At 42.3% G+C, this 18,294-nt stretch overlaps 1 protein-coding gene across 1 annotated transcript in view; it reads left to right on the top strand.

Moving 5' to 3' along the window:
• LOC128686619 (uncharacterized) overlaps positions 1–18,294 on the top strand; it is a gene marked incomplete at its 5' end in the record, with an annotated part of 113,103 nt that overhangs the window by 57,921 nt on the left and 36,888 nt on the right. Inside the window, 3 exon segments of the mRNA XM_070084280.1 lie at positions 4,199–4,442; positions 6,859–7,004; positions 7,289–7,441. Of these exon segments, the coding sequence (XP_069940381.1) occupies positions 4,199–4,442; positions 6,859–7,004; positions 7,289–7,441 (543 nt within the window).

Here is an 18,294-nt window from a genome sequence, read left to right as displayed (position 1 = left end):
CAAGAAGAAAGGCAGAAACTGAGAGAGATGATACAAAGATGGTCAAGATGGAGATGGGCAGGAGAACCCAGACTCAGGAGGAAGATCAAATACAGCCTCCCTCACAACCACCTACAGAAGCCCCCAACCAGGACAACCCCAATGCAACCAAACATTCTAGCCCAAAACACACATGCCATATCCAGTGCCCCCACCCACCTCATTACAAACTCCGCCCCCACAGCAACCACCCATAGTTCCTTATCAGGTCTCCTACTTCCCCAACCCCAACGTACCCCCCAGGCGACAGTTTTAGAAAAGAAGTTGAAGGTGTGGTATACAAATGCAGACGGAATAACAAATAAGTGTGAGGAGTGGCATGAAAGAATTAAGGAGACATCCCCAGATATAATAGCACTCACAGAAACAAAACTCACCAGGATGCTAACAGATGCAATCTTTCAACCTGGATATCAAATCCTCAGGAAAGATAGAGGGAGGAAAGGGAGAGGAGTTGCACTGCTCATTAAAAACTGGAGGGGATTTGAGAAAATGGATGGAATGGATGGTATGGGCGAAAGGGACTACTTAGTAGGACAAGCCAGTCTGAGGGCCATAAGGTGGTAATTGCAAAAATGTACAACCCACCACAGAACTGCAAGGGGCCAAGAGAAGAATATGAAGAGAGCAACAGAGCAATGGTGGATGCCCTAGTTGAGGTGGTCAGAAGAACTCACACGGGTAGAGCAAAGTTACTAGTTATGGGTGATTTCAATTACAAGGAAATTGATTGGGAAAACCTGGAGCCACATGGGGGTCCCAAAACATTGAAAGCCAAGATGATAGATGTGGTACTGAAATACCTCATGCATCAACAAGTTAGGGACACTACCAGTGATGATGAACCAATAAGACTGGACTTTGTATTCACTCTGAGTAGCTCGGACGTCAAGGTACTCGAGAACATCACGCATGAATGGCCCCTCGGAGCTAGTGATCACGTGGTTCTGAGCTTTGAATACATAGTAGAGTTACAAGTAGAGAGGGTAACAGGAGTAGGCTGGGAAAGTCAAACTACAAAAGGGGACTCTACACAGGCATGAGATACTTCCTACAGGAGGTTCAGTAGGAAGGAGAATTGGTAGGAAAATCAGTAAACAAAATGATGGACTGTGTTACAACAAAATACAAGGAGGGATAGGAAAGGTTTGTTCCCAAGGGCAACAGAAATAATGGGAAGACCAGAACGAGCCCCTGATTTACCCAAAGGTGTAGGGAAGCAAAAACTATGATCGCTAGAGAATGGAAAAGTACAGAAGATAAAGAACTCAGGAAAATAAAGAGATTAGTCGGAGAGTCAGAAACGACTATACACAGATATGGAGGGAGGCCCAGCGACAGTATGAAAACGACCTAGCATCGAAAGTCAAGTCTGACCCGAAGCTGTTGTATCGCCACATTAGGAAGACAATAGTCAAGGACCAGGTAATCAAGCTAAGGAAAGAAGGTGGGGAGCTCAAGAAATGACCAAGAAGTATGTGAGGAGCTCAACATGAGATTTAAGGAAGTATTTACTCATGGATACAACTTGCAGATGCTGCAACACCCTTCATATGTTTCCCTCTTATCCACTGTAATAATTTCTCTGCCTTTACTAACTTAGATTCGTCAGCCATTTTAACATTTTTTATTATTTCGTGTTGCTTGATGACAGAAAAGATGGTTAATTGTGGAAAGCCACACTCACGCACCAAATGCACAGATTTCTTGCTTGATCTTTAGAGAAATTGCCTGTGTACTGTACATAAGGAAAAAATATATTTAATTGATTTTAAAATAATATTAAATCAAATTAAACTGTTGTGTGAAATACTGAATAGAATCTGGTTTAAAAATGCATTAGGGTGAGGTTTCTAAGTTAGATTTGGCCCTAAAACTCTTACGTCATGACCAATGAAAAAAATGTGTATCATCCTTCAAAACATTTTGAGGGGAAATTCCACTTTTTAACAGAGTTCACCCTATTCAGCAAGTTCGGCTTATTAAGCACGATAATTGTGTATATGTGTAGTTATCTACTTGTACTCACCTGTTTGTAGCTGCAAGGATCAATTGACAGCTCCTGGCCCCGCCTCACTGCTGGTCGCTACTAGGTCCACTCTCTCTCTCCCTCTCTGCTGAATGGGCTTTATTGTATCTCTTCTTAATGATAAGTATGGATCTCGCCTCTACTATGTCACTCTCCAGATTGTTCCACTTTCTGACAACTCTATGACTGAAGAAATACTTCCTAACATCCCTGTGACTCATCTCAGTTTTCAACTTCCAGTTGTGGCCCCTTGTTACTGTGTACCATCTCTGAAACATTGTCCCTATCCACCTTGTCGATTCTTCTCGGTATTTTATATGTCGTTATCATATCATCCCTATCCCTCCTGTCCTCCAGTGTCATCAGATTGATTTCCCTTAACTTTTCCTCGTAGGACATACCCCTTAGTTCTGGGGACTAGCCTTGTTGCAAACCTTTTCATTTTCTTTAATTTCTTGATGTGCTTGACCAGGTGTGGGTACCATACTGGTGCTGCATACTCCAATATGGGCCTGACGTGCACGGTGTACAGAGTCTTGAATGATTCCTTATTCAAGTGTCGAAGCCCTATTCTTAGATTTGCCAGGCACCCATTTGCTGCAGTAGTTATTTGATTGATGTGCGCCTCAGGAGATGTGCTTGGTATTATACTCACTCCAAAAGATCCTTTTCCTTGAGTGAGGTTTGCAGTCTTTGGCCCCTTAGCCTGTACTCTGTCTGCGGTCTTCTTTGACTTTCCCCAATCTTCATGACTTTGCACTTGGTGAGGTTAAGATAAGATTTCGTTCAGATTTTTAACCCCGGAGGGTTAGCCACCCAGGATAACCCAAGAAAGTCAGTGCGTCATCGAGGACTGTCTAACTTATTTCCATTGGGGTCCTCAATCTTGTCCCCCAGGATGCGACCCACACCAGTCGTTTAACACCCAGGTACCTATTTGCTGCTAGGTGAACAGGACAACAGGTGTAAGGAAACGTGTCGAAATGTTTTCCACCCGCCGGGAATCGAACCCGGGCCCTCCGTGTGTGAAGCGGGAGCTTTAGCCACCAGGCCACCGGGCCACGAGCTAGTTGCTGGACCAGCTTGCTGCCTGTCCAGATTCTTTTGTAGTGCTATCTGATCCTCATCCACAGCCTGGTTGATCAGACCTTGATCCACCGTGAGGCCTGGTCTCAGACCGAGCCGAGGGGGCGTTGACCCCCAAAACCCTCTCCAGGTAAACTCCAGGTAACTTCAATTCTTCTCATTAGCTTCACATTGCCTGCAAACAGGGACACCTCTGAATCTATCCCTTCCATCATGTAATTCACATATACCAGTAACAGCACTGGCCCTAGGACTGACCCTTGTGGAACCCCACTCGTCACAGGCACCCACTCTGACACCTCGTCACATATCATCACTCGTTGTTTCCTTCCTGCCAGGTATTCTCTGATCCACTGCAGTGCCTTTCCTGCTATTCTTGATTGCTCCTCTAGCTTTTGCACTAATCTCTCGTGCGGAACTGTGTCGAAATCCTTCTTACAGTCCAAGAAAATGCAGTCTTTCCACTCCTCTCTCTCTCTCTCTCTCTCTCTCTCTCTCTCTCTACTCTCCTGCCTTTATTCTGTTACCTTGGCATAAAACTCCAGTAGGTTTTGTGACACAGGATTTTCACTCCCTGAAACCTTTCTAGGTGCTCCACCATTTTTCTCCCTCATCACCCCTCCCCCCCTCTCTCTCACTCCTTTCACTGTTTTACGTTAAACAACTTGAATGAATCTTCAGAAAATTTTCTAATGCACTTTGAGATATCTTGATACTTAGATTAAAATAACGTGCTTGTTATACATAAAGTCCGTTGTCTATATTATAAATTAAGATACTAAATAAAAAATTACTTCAATCTGAGGATGAAAAGTAACTCAGGCGGCTCAGAGCTTAAAAGATTTTATAGGAATGCGAGTAAAATTTTCACCAATATTTCTGTATCTGCAATTGCAGAAAAAATATAATTAAGAGTTGACATAAAACCATACAAGTATTTTGTCAATCTGCATCAAGTGTAAATTGTGTAATTTCAGTAAATTATCATTATTTACATTTCTGCCTAAAACTATGCACTGACACAATAAAACATGAAATTTTCAGGTCGCATGAACATTGTAGAGGCTGAGGAGATCTGCACTGATGAGAAGGGTGTTGGGTTCTGTGTCACTTCTGATGATGAATACAAGAAATGTGATGACTTGAGCAAGATGTTAAAGCTAAGAGGAGTGTCGCCTGAGCTGCACTGTGTGAGGGGAAGTGACATTTACAACTGTGTCAACAAGATCACTCTCGACTTGGCTGATGTAGTCTCTCTCACTGATGTTCAACTCTTCACGGCTAAACAGTTAGTATTTTCTGGTATTCTTTTTATCCTTGTTTTCTGTGGCATATTTTTAGTTTTCATTTTCTGAATAACTGACAATAAGATGACCTCATATTAACGCCAATTACTTATCCATAATTACTTTGTAATTACCTATTTGCAGAAATGAGCTTCAACTCTGTCTTACCTCTTTATTTTCGACTGATTGATGTGATTTAACCCTATCGTATGTATTTTTTTGAACTCATACACGGAGTTCTTTTCTATTATGTCATTGCTCAGTTCATTATACTAATTTACCATTCTTACATTAAAGAAATGCAAATTTCCTAATATCCCTGTAGCTCCTTTGGGTAGATCATGTCTAACATACCCCCTTTGTTCTTTTCACAGTCCTTGTCTACCGAATTTATGCCCTGTAAGTTTTTATATGTAGACATTATATCCTCTTTTCTACTCTCTTCTAGTGACATAAAACCTAGTTCACGTATCCTTTCTTCATATTTCATTCGGCTCAGGTATCAATCTTAATACTCGGCTGTGCATTCTCTTAACTTTAATTTTAAGTATTGCTAAGTGAGGGTTCCACGCCGGTGTGGCATACACAGTAATGGGTCTCGGAGATGAGATAAAAGTGTTCTGAGAAAGTGTGTATCCTGAGCTACGTGAATTACAATCATGAAATGCAAGTCCTGCCTAACGACACTGAAACGCAGCTCCCACCCCAGACCCGCCATAGGGTCGACAGAGCACCAGACATTGCCATATTGTCTATTCCCTCAGGTAAAGACTCGGAATGGACGAAAGTATGAGAATATGGGAGACTAATAAAACGGGAAAATAACTAAAAGGAGGTAGTACTTTATTCTCTCAGTTGGAAGTATGCTGCCACCACCTGCTCTTTTAACAGAAGAGATACAAGTAGCTAAAGTCATAGGATAAGGGGGAGGCACGGAATTTGGGTTAGAGCAGAGAAAAAACCCCAGTGAGAAATAATACAGAATAGCTATAACAAGGTAGTGGTCTTGATAAGTACTGGCTCTTAGGGCAGTTTGGCCTGAAAAGTGAGCAGTAGGCACCTTACCAGGGGCTTGACATACCAGATAAAACAGCGCACAATATACATACATACACTACAAGGGAACTTGAAATTTTTGGCACCAACAAGGGAAATTTGCTATCTCAAAACATATAAAATATTAGCACACGCTTAGCTGATACATAATTCTCAAGGAACTCCCTTGACTTAACATACTCTCTGGGGCTACCTCCCTTGATTCAGTGCCTTAATACATTCCTTCTTTAGGCTGCTGCTGCGATCTTCCGAATCCCAGATTACAATCCTGGTCTGATCCTCCAGGACTAAGGTTTTTAAGGTCTCTAGTAATATCCTTTCCTCAGTATTTCAGGTTGAGTCTGCTAACTTTTAGGCATTTCAGGGGTGCCTGGTTTAGCCAATCCATAAACTTCTACTAATTCTTAGGCATCTCTTGGAGAAGAGGGGTACCTGGTTGCTGCTAAACTTGTTAGCAGCAGATTGATGAATATGGGTAGTTGGAAAAGACTGCTTAGGCCAACAAAAGTGTGAGAGTGAGGGAATGGTTTACAGATGATTACCTCGTGTTTCCTTCCAGGATTGAACCGAACTTCAACCCGACATGACAACAGGACCAAGATAGGCGTCATTATAGGATTTTTATCCTTAAGAGCTTTTAGGCTCTCCAACGCGTAATACGTGAAAGACAGTGAATGCATTAATCAGTTCTTCCTACAACTTCAATTCTCATCACACCGTATCAGGAAGAGCCATGTGCATGCTCATGAGGAACAACATAGACAACACGACAGATAAATACAGAGATTTATAGTATAATGAGCTTTTTGCCTTATTATCTAAGAAGGGCACCTATCCTCTTTTCCCTCAGTCCTTAGTCAGTAACATTGCCTTTCCTCAGTCTTTACAGTCAATAACATTCTTTTCCCTCAGTCCTTACAATCAGTAACATTGTTTTTCCTCAGCACTAATAGTCAGTAACACTATTTTTCCTCAGTACTTAGTAACATTGTTTTTCCTCAGCAATTACCGTCAGGAACATTCATCTTAAATACCTCGAGGGACATCTTTAACATTCTTTGGAGCAGGCTGAAAATGTGTACTGCTTAATACACAAGCCCTTTTTTTACATCAACGTTTCTAATTGTACAAATGGTTGGTTTTCTTCAACAGAATCATAGATTCATGGCGCGTAATATTAAGATTTTCGCAGGCTATCAGTTTTTTTGCTTGCACTTTTGAGCTGCGTTACATGAAAATTAGGAAAGGTGAAGATGCATTGTAAGCGGGTTATACATTAAGAAAAGGAAATAACAGTATCCTAGCTTCTTGTAAATCTATTTAGTCCTTTAAATAATCAAGCAATTTTTTTTCTTTCCAAAGGCAATATAACATAGGAGCCATTTTGACGGAGAGTTCTGGCAATGATGAGTCTTACTTGTACTACCTGGTGGCGGTGATCAAGAAGAACTCGGGCATCAACACTGCCTCAGACCTTGCTGGCAAGACCTCTTGTCATGCAGGACATAGTTAGTATCTCAGGATGATTTTAAATCAATTCTCCGTTCATTCACATTGTGCAGTTGGTCATAAAAAAGCTAATGCTACAGTTTTAAATCATTAGTTTTTAAGCATTACTGAAGCTTAGATCCTTTTGAATATTTTGTCGAGAAAATGATAGATAATACATAAGTGTCTTCTTTTAAGCTTTTATATTCTAATGGAATTTTTGCAGTTTAATTTGACATACTATATGGATATAAAACCCAAATTGCCATCTCGAAACGTTAAAATAACAACTGTCTTTCTGCAGATTCCAGTACAGGTGGCGTCATAGACAGCAGTCTGTCAAACTGTCTCAGTAACACGAGTGACTTCTTCAAGACTTACACTGAGGCATTCAACTGTCTTGAGGGAGCTGATAAAGATGTAGCATTTGTTAAGCTTCCTACTGACAGTCAGAGTGGTAAGTATGCTGTGACTGTTATAAGTTAGTTAGTTTAATATGTTTATTATGCACCCCATACCCACCCTGTGGGCGGTAGTCAAAAGATTACAGAGGTACATAATTGGTCCAGGGACTGGACTATATATATAAACATGTATAATTACACACACACACACACACACACACACACACACACACACACACACACACACACACACACACACACAGTTGTAAGGCAGTGGAATAGCCTAGAAAATGACGTAGTGGAGGCAGGAACCATACACAGTTTTAAGACGAGGTTTGATAAAGCTCATGGAGCGGGGAGAGAGAGGGCCTAGTAGCAACCGGTGAAGAGGCGGGGCCAGGAGCTAGGACTCGACCCCTGCAACCACAAATAGGTGAGTACAAATAGGTGAGTACACTCAGGAGCTGAGTATCGACCCCTGCAACCACAATTAGGTGAGTACACACACATACAACCACAATTAGGTGAGTACACACACACACACACACACACACACACACACACACACACACACACACACACACACACACACACACACACACACACACACACAGACTGGACACCTGGTCCAGCAAATGGCTTCTCGAATTTAATCCTGCCAAATGCAAAGTCATGAAGATAGGGGAAGGGCACAGAAGACCACAGACAGAGTATAGGCTAGGTGGCCAGACTGCAAACCTCACTCAAGGAGAAAGATCTTGGGGTGAGTATAACACCGAGCATGTCTCCGGAAGCACACATCAATCAGATAACTGCTGCAGCATATGGGCGCCTGGCAAACCTGAGAACAGCATTCCGATACCTTAGTAAGGAATCATTCAAGACACTGTACACTGTGTATGTCAGGCCCATACTGGAGTATGCAGCACCTGTTTGGAACCCGCACTTGATAAAGCACGTCAAGAAACTAGAGAAAGTACAAAGGTTTGCAACAAGGTTAGTTCCAGAGCTAAGGGGAATGTCCTATGAAGAAAGATTAAGGGAAATCGGCCTGACGACACTGGAGGACAGGAGGGTCAGGGGAGACATGATAACGACATATAAAATACTGCGTGGAATAGACAAGGTGGACAAGGACAGGATGTTCCAGGGAGGGTACACAGAAACAAGAGGCCACAATTGGAAGTTGAAGACACAAATGAGTCAGAGAGATAGTAGGAAGTATTTCTTCAGTCATAGAGTTGTAAGGCAGTGGAATAGCCTAGAAAATGACGTAGTGGAGGCAGGAACCATACACAGTTTTAAGACGAGGTTTGATAAAGCTCATGGAGCGGGGAGAGAGAGGGCCTAGTAGCAACCGGTGAAGAGGCGGGGCCAGGAGCTAGGACTCGACCCCTGCAACCACAAATAGGTGAGTACACACACACACGGAGGTGTGATGAAGCTCATGGAGCAAAGAGTGTGTGGATCTAGTGGCGACCAGTGAAGAGGCGAGACTAGGAGCTATGAGTCGATCCCTGGGACCACAATTAGGTGAGTACACACACACACGTGTAGTATGTGAAGTTATGGAGAGTATCAGAAGAGTAGCGGAGCACCTAGAAAGGAAGGGGCTCATAAATGACAACTAGCATGGCTTCATGGAAGGAAAATCCTGCATCACAGATCTACTGGAGTTCTATAAACTAACAGAAGACAGGAGAGAGAGAGAGAGGTAGACTGCATCTTCTTGGACTGTAATAATAATAATAATAATTTTATTTTAGCATGATGCATGTTTGTATAAAGGAGTATAACAGTTGGGTGTACGTGCTAAAAGCCCCTTTATATGCAGAGCATTAAGGCAAACTTAAGACTAACTTAAGATGGATAAGGCAATCACAGTGCAGTAACTGTACATATGGTCATTAGGTGAGTTACAATGAATACAAGAAAATTTAATATTCTGTTAGCACATGCTATATGTTACGCAGAAATGTGGGATACCTGGGGGCTAGAGCCTTGTCTAAGGACTAAGGTAAAAGTTACACTCATCTCAAGCATACACAGGCCACCCAGGGCTATCCCAGTCAAAACAGAAAGCGCTAAACCAGCATTTGTTACTTCAATGGGTTGGTTAACAGAGGGTTAGGCAAAACTCCTAGTTAAGAAAATATATATATTTATTCAATATAACACTATATACACACTCTAGAAAACACTTTCATGTATCTCCCATCCTAACCGCCCACATAGCAGGCACAAGAAGCAGGAGGCTGGCGGTCCAGTAACCATAACACTAGGCCTAGTCAGCGCCAGGCCGACTCTACTCCAATACCGACCTCATTTCTTATTTCCTCACTCATCCCACAGCACCCTGACCATGTCAGAGCCTAGGTGGGCATACAGGTAAGCCATAGAAGAGCCTATGGCTTGGGTTAGCTAAACAAAAGGAGTACACAACTACAAACTTAGCTTAAATACACAGCATCTCCGACGCCAGCCTCCCCACCATGCTGACCCCACGTGACTCCCCTAGCCACGCTTACTCCACGTACCCAAACACACTTGGAAATTAAATCCCTAGCAGGATTTCTTTATAATTACAGTTAGAGCACTTTACAGTACCCCCAAATGCACATTATGAATTATAAAATTATTCTTTACAATTATTTATTTATTTATTTATTTATTAATTTGAACATGATACAGTGAAGTACAATGAAACACCACTACATCCCACTGACACAGCTAACAAGATAAACGACTTCTTCTCAACCATAGGATCTAATCTCGCCAATAAAATCCCACATACCAATGCCCATGCCGGGGACTACCTAGATGGAAATTTCCCAAATTCCTTCTATCTTGCACCAACTGAGCCCACAGAAGTCACTGAGATTATAAAGTCACTTAAAAATAACTCAGGGAATCTGTCTCATGTCCCACCATTACTGTACAAGCGAGCGGCCCATGTCCTTTCGCATGCTATTTCATTACTTTTTAACAAGTCACTAGAAACTAGCACCTTCCTGAAACTACTCAAGATGGCAAGGGTTACACCAATATATAAAGGTGGTGACCCTACAGACTTAAACAACTATAGGCCAATATCAAACTTACCATTGCTATCCAAAATCTTTGAGAAACTCGTGCACAGGAGACTATATTCATTTATAACGGCACAAAACATACTCAACCCCTGCCAATTTGGATTCAGGAAAAATAAAAGCACTAATGATGCAATCATAAAAATGCTAGATCTGCTTTACACAGCATTGGAAAATAAGGAATATCCACTAGGAATTTTTATTGACCTAAGAAAAGCTTTTGACACAGACCACGACATCCTACTCCACAAACTTGACCATTACGGTATAAGAGGCCATGCGCTTGCTTATTTCAAATCTTACCTTACTAATAGGTATCAGTATGTCACCATTAAAGACACAGCATCAACAACACGGCCACTTGATACTGGAGTTCCGCAGGGAAGTGTCCTTGGTCCCCTGCTCTTCCTCATATACATCAGTGATCTTCCAAACGTATCCCAACACCTGAAACCCATTCTCTTTGCTGACGACACAACTTATGTCATCTCTCACCCTAATCTTGCCACCCTCAACACCATTGTTAACGAGGAGCTGATCAAAATATCGACTTGGATGACAGCCAATAAACTTACGCTTAACACTGACAAAACCTACTATATTATGTTATGTTTAATAATCTTCCTGGCCTGCTAGTGTACTCGCATATAATCTAGTGATACCAGTGAATAGCAGAATACAGTGCTGTAGTAGCAACTAACCAGTATTATAATGGTACTTAGTGGAGTGGAGTGACTTTCATTAGTTTCTTTTTCTTGAAATACCAGATGTTACTGTGAATTTCATATAACCTGTAGTTACCAGCGGTCGCAATATACACAACGAGAAGCAATTATTACTACAGAAAAAGCGTCCCTCCTCCAAAATTTCCACCAGTCAACTATAGTGATAATATAGCATTTATTGTGGTGGAGGCCAAAAAGAAAAACTAGAAAAGCTAGATACAGCAATTGATAAACAAGGGTTGAGGCTCGACCGTTCGTCACTGTAGGAGTTGCCAGCAGTCACCAGTTTCTTCAACACGCAAGTTATACTTTTGTATCAATCAAATAACATATTACTCGGGTAGAATTTTCCAGTAGATCCTTCATGTGTTAGCCCAAATCACCGACCAGTATGTTTTAAATAAGTGACCCACTGATCAGATCAGACTGGCTCCGAACCCTCGACTGGACCGAACCCTCGACTGGTCGAACCCTTGGCAGTTTCAAACGGATTCGTTGGACAATAAAGCAGACTGTAAACGGATGGGGTTGTAGGCGCCCTTATAAACACAAACAATAAATATAAAACAAACTCCAGGAGCGTACTCCGGTAAGCTGTCCTGATATAAAAGTACAGTTAGAAATAGAAATACAGATAGCTAGAGCTTTATTTAAAGAGGTTATTAATAGAGTATTCAAGAGGTTGCTAGTAGAATTACAGTAAATCAACCATTCAAATCATTATGAAGCTGTGTGTAGTCTGCAATATATCAAACAAATGGGCTTCCACATGGATAAATTGTCACTTTTGTGGAAATTGGTGTCACGCCCCTTGTGCAGATATCCAAGAACTAGCTACAAACAGTATTAAAACAGGGAAGTGTTTTTGGGTATGCCCAAAGGAGATAAATCTGTGGACTAAAATCACAAGGGTATTAAAAGAGGATAACATCAAAGCTGCTTTCATAGACAACCTGGAAGCTTTCTACAACAGATGGGAACATAAAAAGTCTGGGCTGAATGGTACTGCCCTTGATACTGGCCATGTAGTCAGAAACTGTAAGGCTTGAGGTGATGTCCTGGTAGTCAGTAAATGTGGGGCTGATAGTGCTGTCCTGGAAGACAGTAATGGTGAAGCTGGAGGTGCTGTCCTGGGAGACAGTAATGTTGGAGCTGGAGGTGCTGTCCTGGGAGACAGTAATGGTGAAGCTGGAGGTGCTGTCCTGGGAGACAGAAATGGTGAAGCTGGAGGTGCTGTCCTGGGAGACAGTAATGGTGAAGCTGGAGATGCTGTCCTGGGAGACAGTAATGGTGAAGCTGGAGGTGCTGTCCTGGGAGACAGTAATGGTGAAGCTGGAGATTTTGTCCAGGTAGTCGGGAATTATACGCAGGAAGGAATGCATATAAATGACCTCATAGGGGACAGGAGCCGTAGTGAGGAAACAAGTGTAGTCAAACATAAGATAAAACCAATATTGCAAAGAAGAAATACAACAGGAAATAGCAAACAAGAGGACTCCACTAGCAATAGCGAGGATATATTACCAAAACCAACTGGTGGGAGCTCCATTGTTGGTGCTAGGGAAGATACGAATAAGACAGGTAAACATGCACCAACAGGGAATACAGTCACAGAAACCCAAGGCAAACAGAAACCAAGCCTGTACACATACTATGCACTTGGTATCTGCAGACATGGGAAATCTGGAAAAACAGATTGGACGTGCAACTATGACCACCCTAGAAAATGCCGTGCCCATATGACAACAGGAAAATGCAAACTCCCTTCCTGTAAGCTTTTTCACCCTGAAATGTGTACCTCTTCAGTACAGGAAAGACTGTGCTATAACTTAAATTGCCAGGCACACCATCTAAAGGGGACAAAAAGATACAAAACATCCAGGCCATGGGAAAACCTGGGTAGCCACGGCCACTCAAGAGGGAGAGGTTTTTTAGTGCCAGGAAGGAAAAAAAACTGGCAGGAAATGGCAGAAATTGTACACCAAATCCAGTCATTCCTGGAGTGGAACCACAGTCGATGGCCTCCACTCCAAACCAACAGATACAGATACTAATGCCGGAAAAAAAATCCCCCCCCCAGTACCAACAATACCACCAGTCCGATGACATTCTTCTTTGCAAATATACAGGGTCTAAAGCCAGCAACAAACAACAAAATACCTTTCATCCGTGGACTGCTTGCAGAGGCAAAGGCAATGTTCGCGGCTTTCACTGAGACCTACATAAAGGATCACTTAGACAGTGAAATATGATCCCAGGTTACAACCTATACAGATGTGACAGAGTGAACAGGCAAAAGGGGGGGGGTTGGCCTGTACATTGCAGAGTCACTTGTTTGCACAGAACTGCTTAATGCCTCAAATGATGTAGTGGAAGTTTTAGCAGTAAAGGTCGAGAACCAAAACCTAGTCATTGTGGTAGTCTACAAGCCTCCGGATGCAACATCCCAGCAATTCCAGGAACAGCTGTTAAAAATTGACCACTGTCTGGAAAATCTTCCAGCTCCTGCACCCAACATCTTGCTCCTGGGGGATTTCAACTTAAGGCACCTAAAATGGAGGAATATAGCAAATAATATTGTTGCAGTAATAACACCAGGAGGGAGCTCTGATGAAAACTCACACTCACACGAGCTTTTAAATCTCTGCACAAAATTCAATTTAAACCAGCAAATAATAGAGCCTACTAGAATGGAGAATACACTAGACCTCATCTTCACTAACAATGATGATCTGATAAGAAATGTCACCATATCAAAAACAATATACTCAGATCACAACATAACTGAGGTTCAGACATGTATGCGCAGAGCCCCAGACCGACAAAATGAGATTAGTCACGAGGGAGCATTCACCAAATTCAACTTCAATAACAAAAACATAAAGTGGGACCAAGTAAACCAAGTCCTAACCGATATAAGCTGGGAAGATATACTAAGCAACACAGACCCCAACTTATGCCTAGAACAGATTAACTTGGTGGCACTCGATGTATGCACAAGACTTATTCCTCTAAGAAAAAGGAGGAGTAGATGTAAAATAGAAAGAGACAGGCGCTCTCTTTACAGGCGATGGAAAAGAATAACAGAGCGGCTAAAAGAGGTCAATCTATCTGAAATGCGTAGGGAGACACTGGTCAGAGAAATAGCAAACATCGAACTTAAGCTAAAGGAATCTTATAGGAGTCAGGAATCGCGGGAAGAACTAAAAGCCATAAATGAAATCGAAAGAAACCCAAAGTATTTCTTCTCCTATGCCAAATCAAAGTCGAGAACAACGTCCAGTATTGGGCCCTTACTTAAACAAGATGGGTCCTACACAGATGACAGCAAGGAAATGAGTGAGCTACTCAAGTCCCAATATGACTCAGTTTTTAGCAAGCCACTAACCAGACTGAGAGTCGAAGATCAAAATGAATTTTTTATGAGAGAGCCACAGAATTTGGTTAACACAAGCCTATCTGATGTTATCCTGACGCCAAATGACTTCGAACAGGCGATAAATGACATGCCCATGCACTCTGCCCCAGAGCCAGACTCATGGAACTCCGTGTTCATCAAGAACTGCAAGAAGCCCCTATCACGAGCCTTTACCATCCTATGGAGAGGGAGCATGGACACGGCGGTCGTCCCACAGTTACTAAAAACAACAGACATAGCCCCACTCCACAAAGGGGGCAGTAAAGCAACAGCAAAGAACTACAGACCGATAGCACTAACATCCCATATCATACAAATCTTTGACCACCCATCGAGAAACCCATCAGCTACACAACCCAGGGCAACATGCGTTTAGAACAGGTCGCTCCTGTCTGTCTCAACTGTTGGATCACTACGACAAGGTCCTAGATGCACTAGAAGACAAAAAGAATGCAGATGTAATATATACAGACCTTGCAAAAGCCTTCGACAAGTGTGACCATGGCGTAATAGCGCACAAAATGCGTGCTAAAGGAATAACAGGAAAAGTCGGTCGATGGATCTATAATTTCCTCACTAACAGAACACAGAGAGTAGTAGTCAACAGAGTAAAGTCCGAGGCAGGCACGGTGAAAAGCTCTGTTCCACAAGGCACAGTACTCGCTCCCATCTTGTTCCTCATCCTCATATCTGACATAGACAAGGATGTCAGCCACAGCACCGTGTCTTCCTTTGCAGATGACATCCGAATCTGCATGACAGTGTCTTCCATTGCAGACACTGCAAGGCTCCAGGCGGACATCAACCAAATCTTTCAGTGGGCTGCAGAAAACAATATGAAGTTCAACGATGAGAAATTTCAATTACTCAGATATGGTAAACACGAGGAAATTAAATCTTCATCAGAGTACAAAACAAATTCTGGCCACAAAATAGAGCGAAACACCAACGTCAAAGACCTGGGAGTGATCATGTCGGAGGATCTCACCTTCAAGGACCATAACATTGTATCGATCGCATCTGCTAGAAAAATGACAGGATGGATAATGAGAACCTTCAAAACGAGGGATGCCAAGCCCATGATGACACTCTTCAGGTCACTTGTTCTATCTAGGCTGGAATATTGCTGCACACTAACAGCACCTTCCAAGGCAGGTGAAATTGCTGACCTAGAAAATGTACAGAGAACCTTCACGGCACGCATAACGGAGATAAAAAAAACACCTCAATTACTGAGAGCGCTTGAGGTTCGTGAACCTGTATTCCCTGGAACGCAGGCGGGAGAGATACATGATTATATACACCTGGAAAATCCTAGAGGGACTAGTACCGAACTTGCACACGAAAATCACTCACTACGAAAGCAAAAGACTTGGCAGACGATGCAACATTCCCCCAATGAAAAGCAGGGGTGTCACTAGCACGTTAAGAGACCATACAATAAGTGTCAGGGGCCCGAGACTGTTCAACTGCCTCCCAGCATACATAAGGGGGATTACCAACAGACCCCTGGCAGTCTTCAAGCTGGCACTGGACAAGCACCTAAAGTCGGTTGCTGATCAGCCGGGCTGTGGCTCGTACGTTGGTTTGCGTGCAGCCAGCAGTAACAGCCTGGTTGATCAGGCTCTGATCCACCAGGAGGCCTGGTCACAGACCGGGCCGCGGGGGCGTTGACCCCCGGAACTCTCTCCAGGTAAACTCCAGGTAGCAGAGCAGGAGATGCACAAATTAACATTAAGATTGACAGCACTCTAATTACCAGACATAATGAGGGCAAATTCCTAGGCCTATACCTTGACAACAACCTGAATTTCAGCACCCATATCCAACACATAACCAAAAAAGTATCCAAAATGGTTGGGATCCTCTCCAAGATACGATACTACGTGCCGCAAAATGATCTTCTCACACTATACCACTCACTTATTTATCCATACCTCACCTATGCTATTTGTGCTTGGGGATCAACTGCAGCAACACACCTAAAGCCAATAATAACCCAACAAAAAGCTGCAGTAAGAATAATCACTAAATCCCATCCCTGGCAGCACCCCCCCCCACTCTTCATAGATCTAAACTTACTCCCTGTTCAGTACATCCACACTTACTGCTGTGCAGTCTACATCTACAGGACCTTAAACTCCAATATCACCCTTGACCTAAAACACTTTCTTGATAGTTGTGACTGAACCCACAGGCATAACACCAGACACAAACATCTCTACGACATTCCCCGTGTCCGACTAAACCTTTACAAAAATTCAATATATGTCAAAGGCCCTAAAATCTGGAACACCCTACCTGAGAACTCTAGAACTGCAGACACATTCATCACCTTCAAAACTACCATTAGAAAACATCTTATCTTCCTGATACACCCCGTCAACTAACTACACGAATACCACCTGGTGGTTCACACTTACTCACTCACCCATTTGACCATAAACAGAAATATTAATCTCAATCTTAAAATAATGAATCCTGTGATACTCCAATACTGAAACTATGTACTGTGCCAAAACAAAAGCATTCACATTGCTAAACTCACAAACTAATATTTAGTCACTTAGCCATAATACCAACTTACCTCATAATTTGTAATATTTTAAAATTAAGAATTAAACTAAGTCTGCCCGAAATGCCTAGCCATGCTAGGTGTTCTAGTGGTACACTCTGTAATCATTATTTTACTACATGTAAACCACACAATAACCAAATTCTGTAAACTCAGCATTGCAATCCTTATAGAGAATAAACTTTGAATTTGAAGGAATACAGTCATGGGTGGGGTATCTGAGCTTGGGATTTTATTGGCAAGGTTTTTTTCCTATAGTGGAGAAGAAATTATTGAGTCTGCTGTTTCAGCTGGTGGGAGTTGGGGTTCATCTGGTTTTGTTAATTCAATTTCGCTATTTCGTGATATCTTTTTTGTTCCTAGAATTTCTGATAGGGTTTTCCAGGTCTTTTTTATATCACCTCGTAAGTTGGATAATCTGTTCTCATAATACAGTTTTTTAGCCCTTTTTATCAGGCTGGTTAGGACTGACGAGTAACGTTTTGTTTGGTCTCCGGTTATGTGACCCATTCTGTACTGTTTTTCATATAGGTGCTTTGTATTTATGGATTTGAGGATGCTCGGTGTTAGCCAGGGACTTTTCAGTCTCTTAGCTGTCATCTGTTTAGTTTTTTGGGGGCAGTGCTTGTTATAGAGGTATTGGGTCTTTTCTGGAAAATTATTAATACATTCGTCAATATCTGTATAGATTTCTAGCTCAGTGTGTCAGTCAATGTTTGTCACTGCTGCTGTGAAGTTATTAATGGCTGTCTCATTGTGAAGTCATTAATGGCTGCCTCATTGTGAAGTTATTAATGGCTGCCTCATTGTGAAGTCTGAAAGTGACTTTAGTAGTGTCTTGGGGTAATTTGCCAAGGTTTGTGATGAGGAAGGTAGGGTAATGGTCTGTGGTACTGTCTGTGATTATGCCTGATTTTAAAGGGGATGTGGTGTTGGTCCAGATGTGGTCAAGTAGGGAAACACTAGTCTCTGTAACTCTTGTAGGTTTTGTTACTGTTGGTAGCAACATGCAGTTACTCATAGTGTTTGTGAATTCAGTAACGTGTGGGTCCTGGTCTTGCAGGAGATTTATATTGAAGTCACCTGAGAGTAAGTGATC

This window comes from Cherax quadricarinatus, chromosome 12 (genome assembly GCF_038502225.1).
Source record: "Cherax quadricarinatus isolate ZL_2023a chromosome 12, ASM3850222v1, whole genome shotgun sequence".
In the NCBI taxonomy this organism is placed as follows: domain Eukaryota; kingdom Metazoa; phylum Arthropoda; class Malacostraca; order Decapoda; family Parastacidae; genus Cherax; species Cherax quadricarinatus.
Note: the sequence above shows the minus strand (reverse complement) of the source record. Positions and strands in the feature narration are given on the sequence as shown.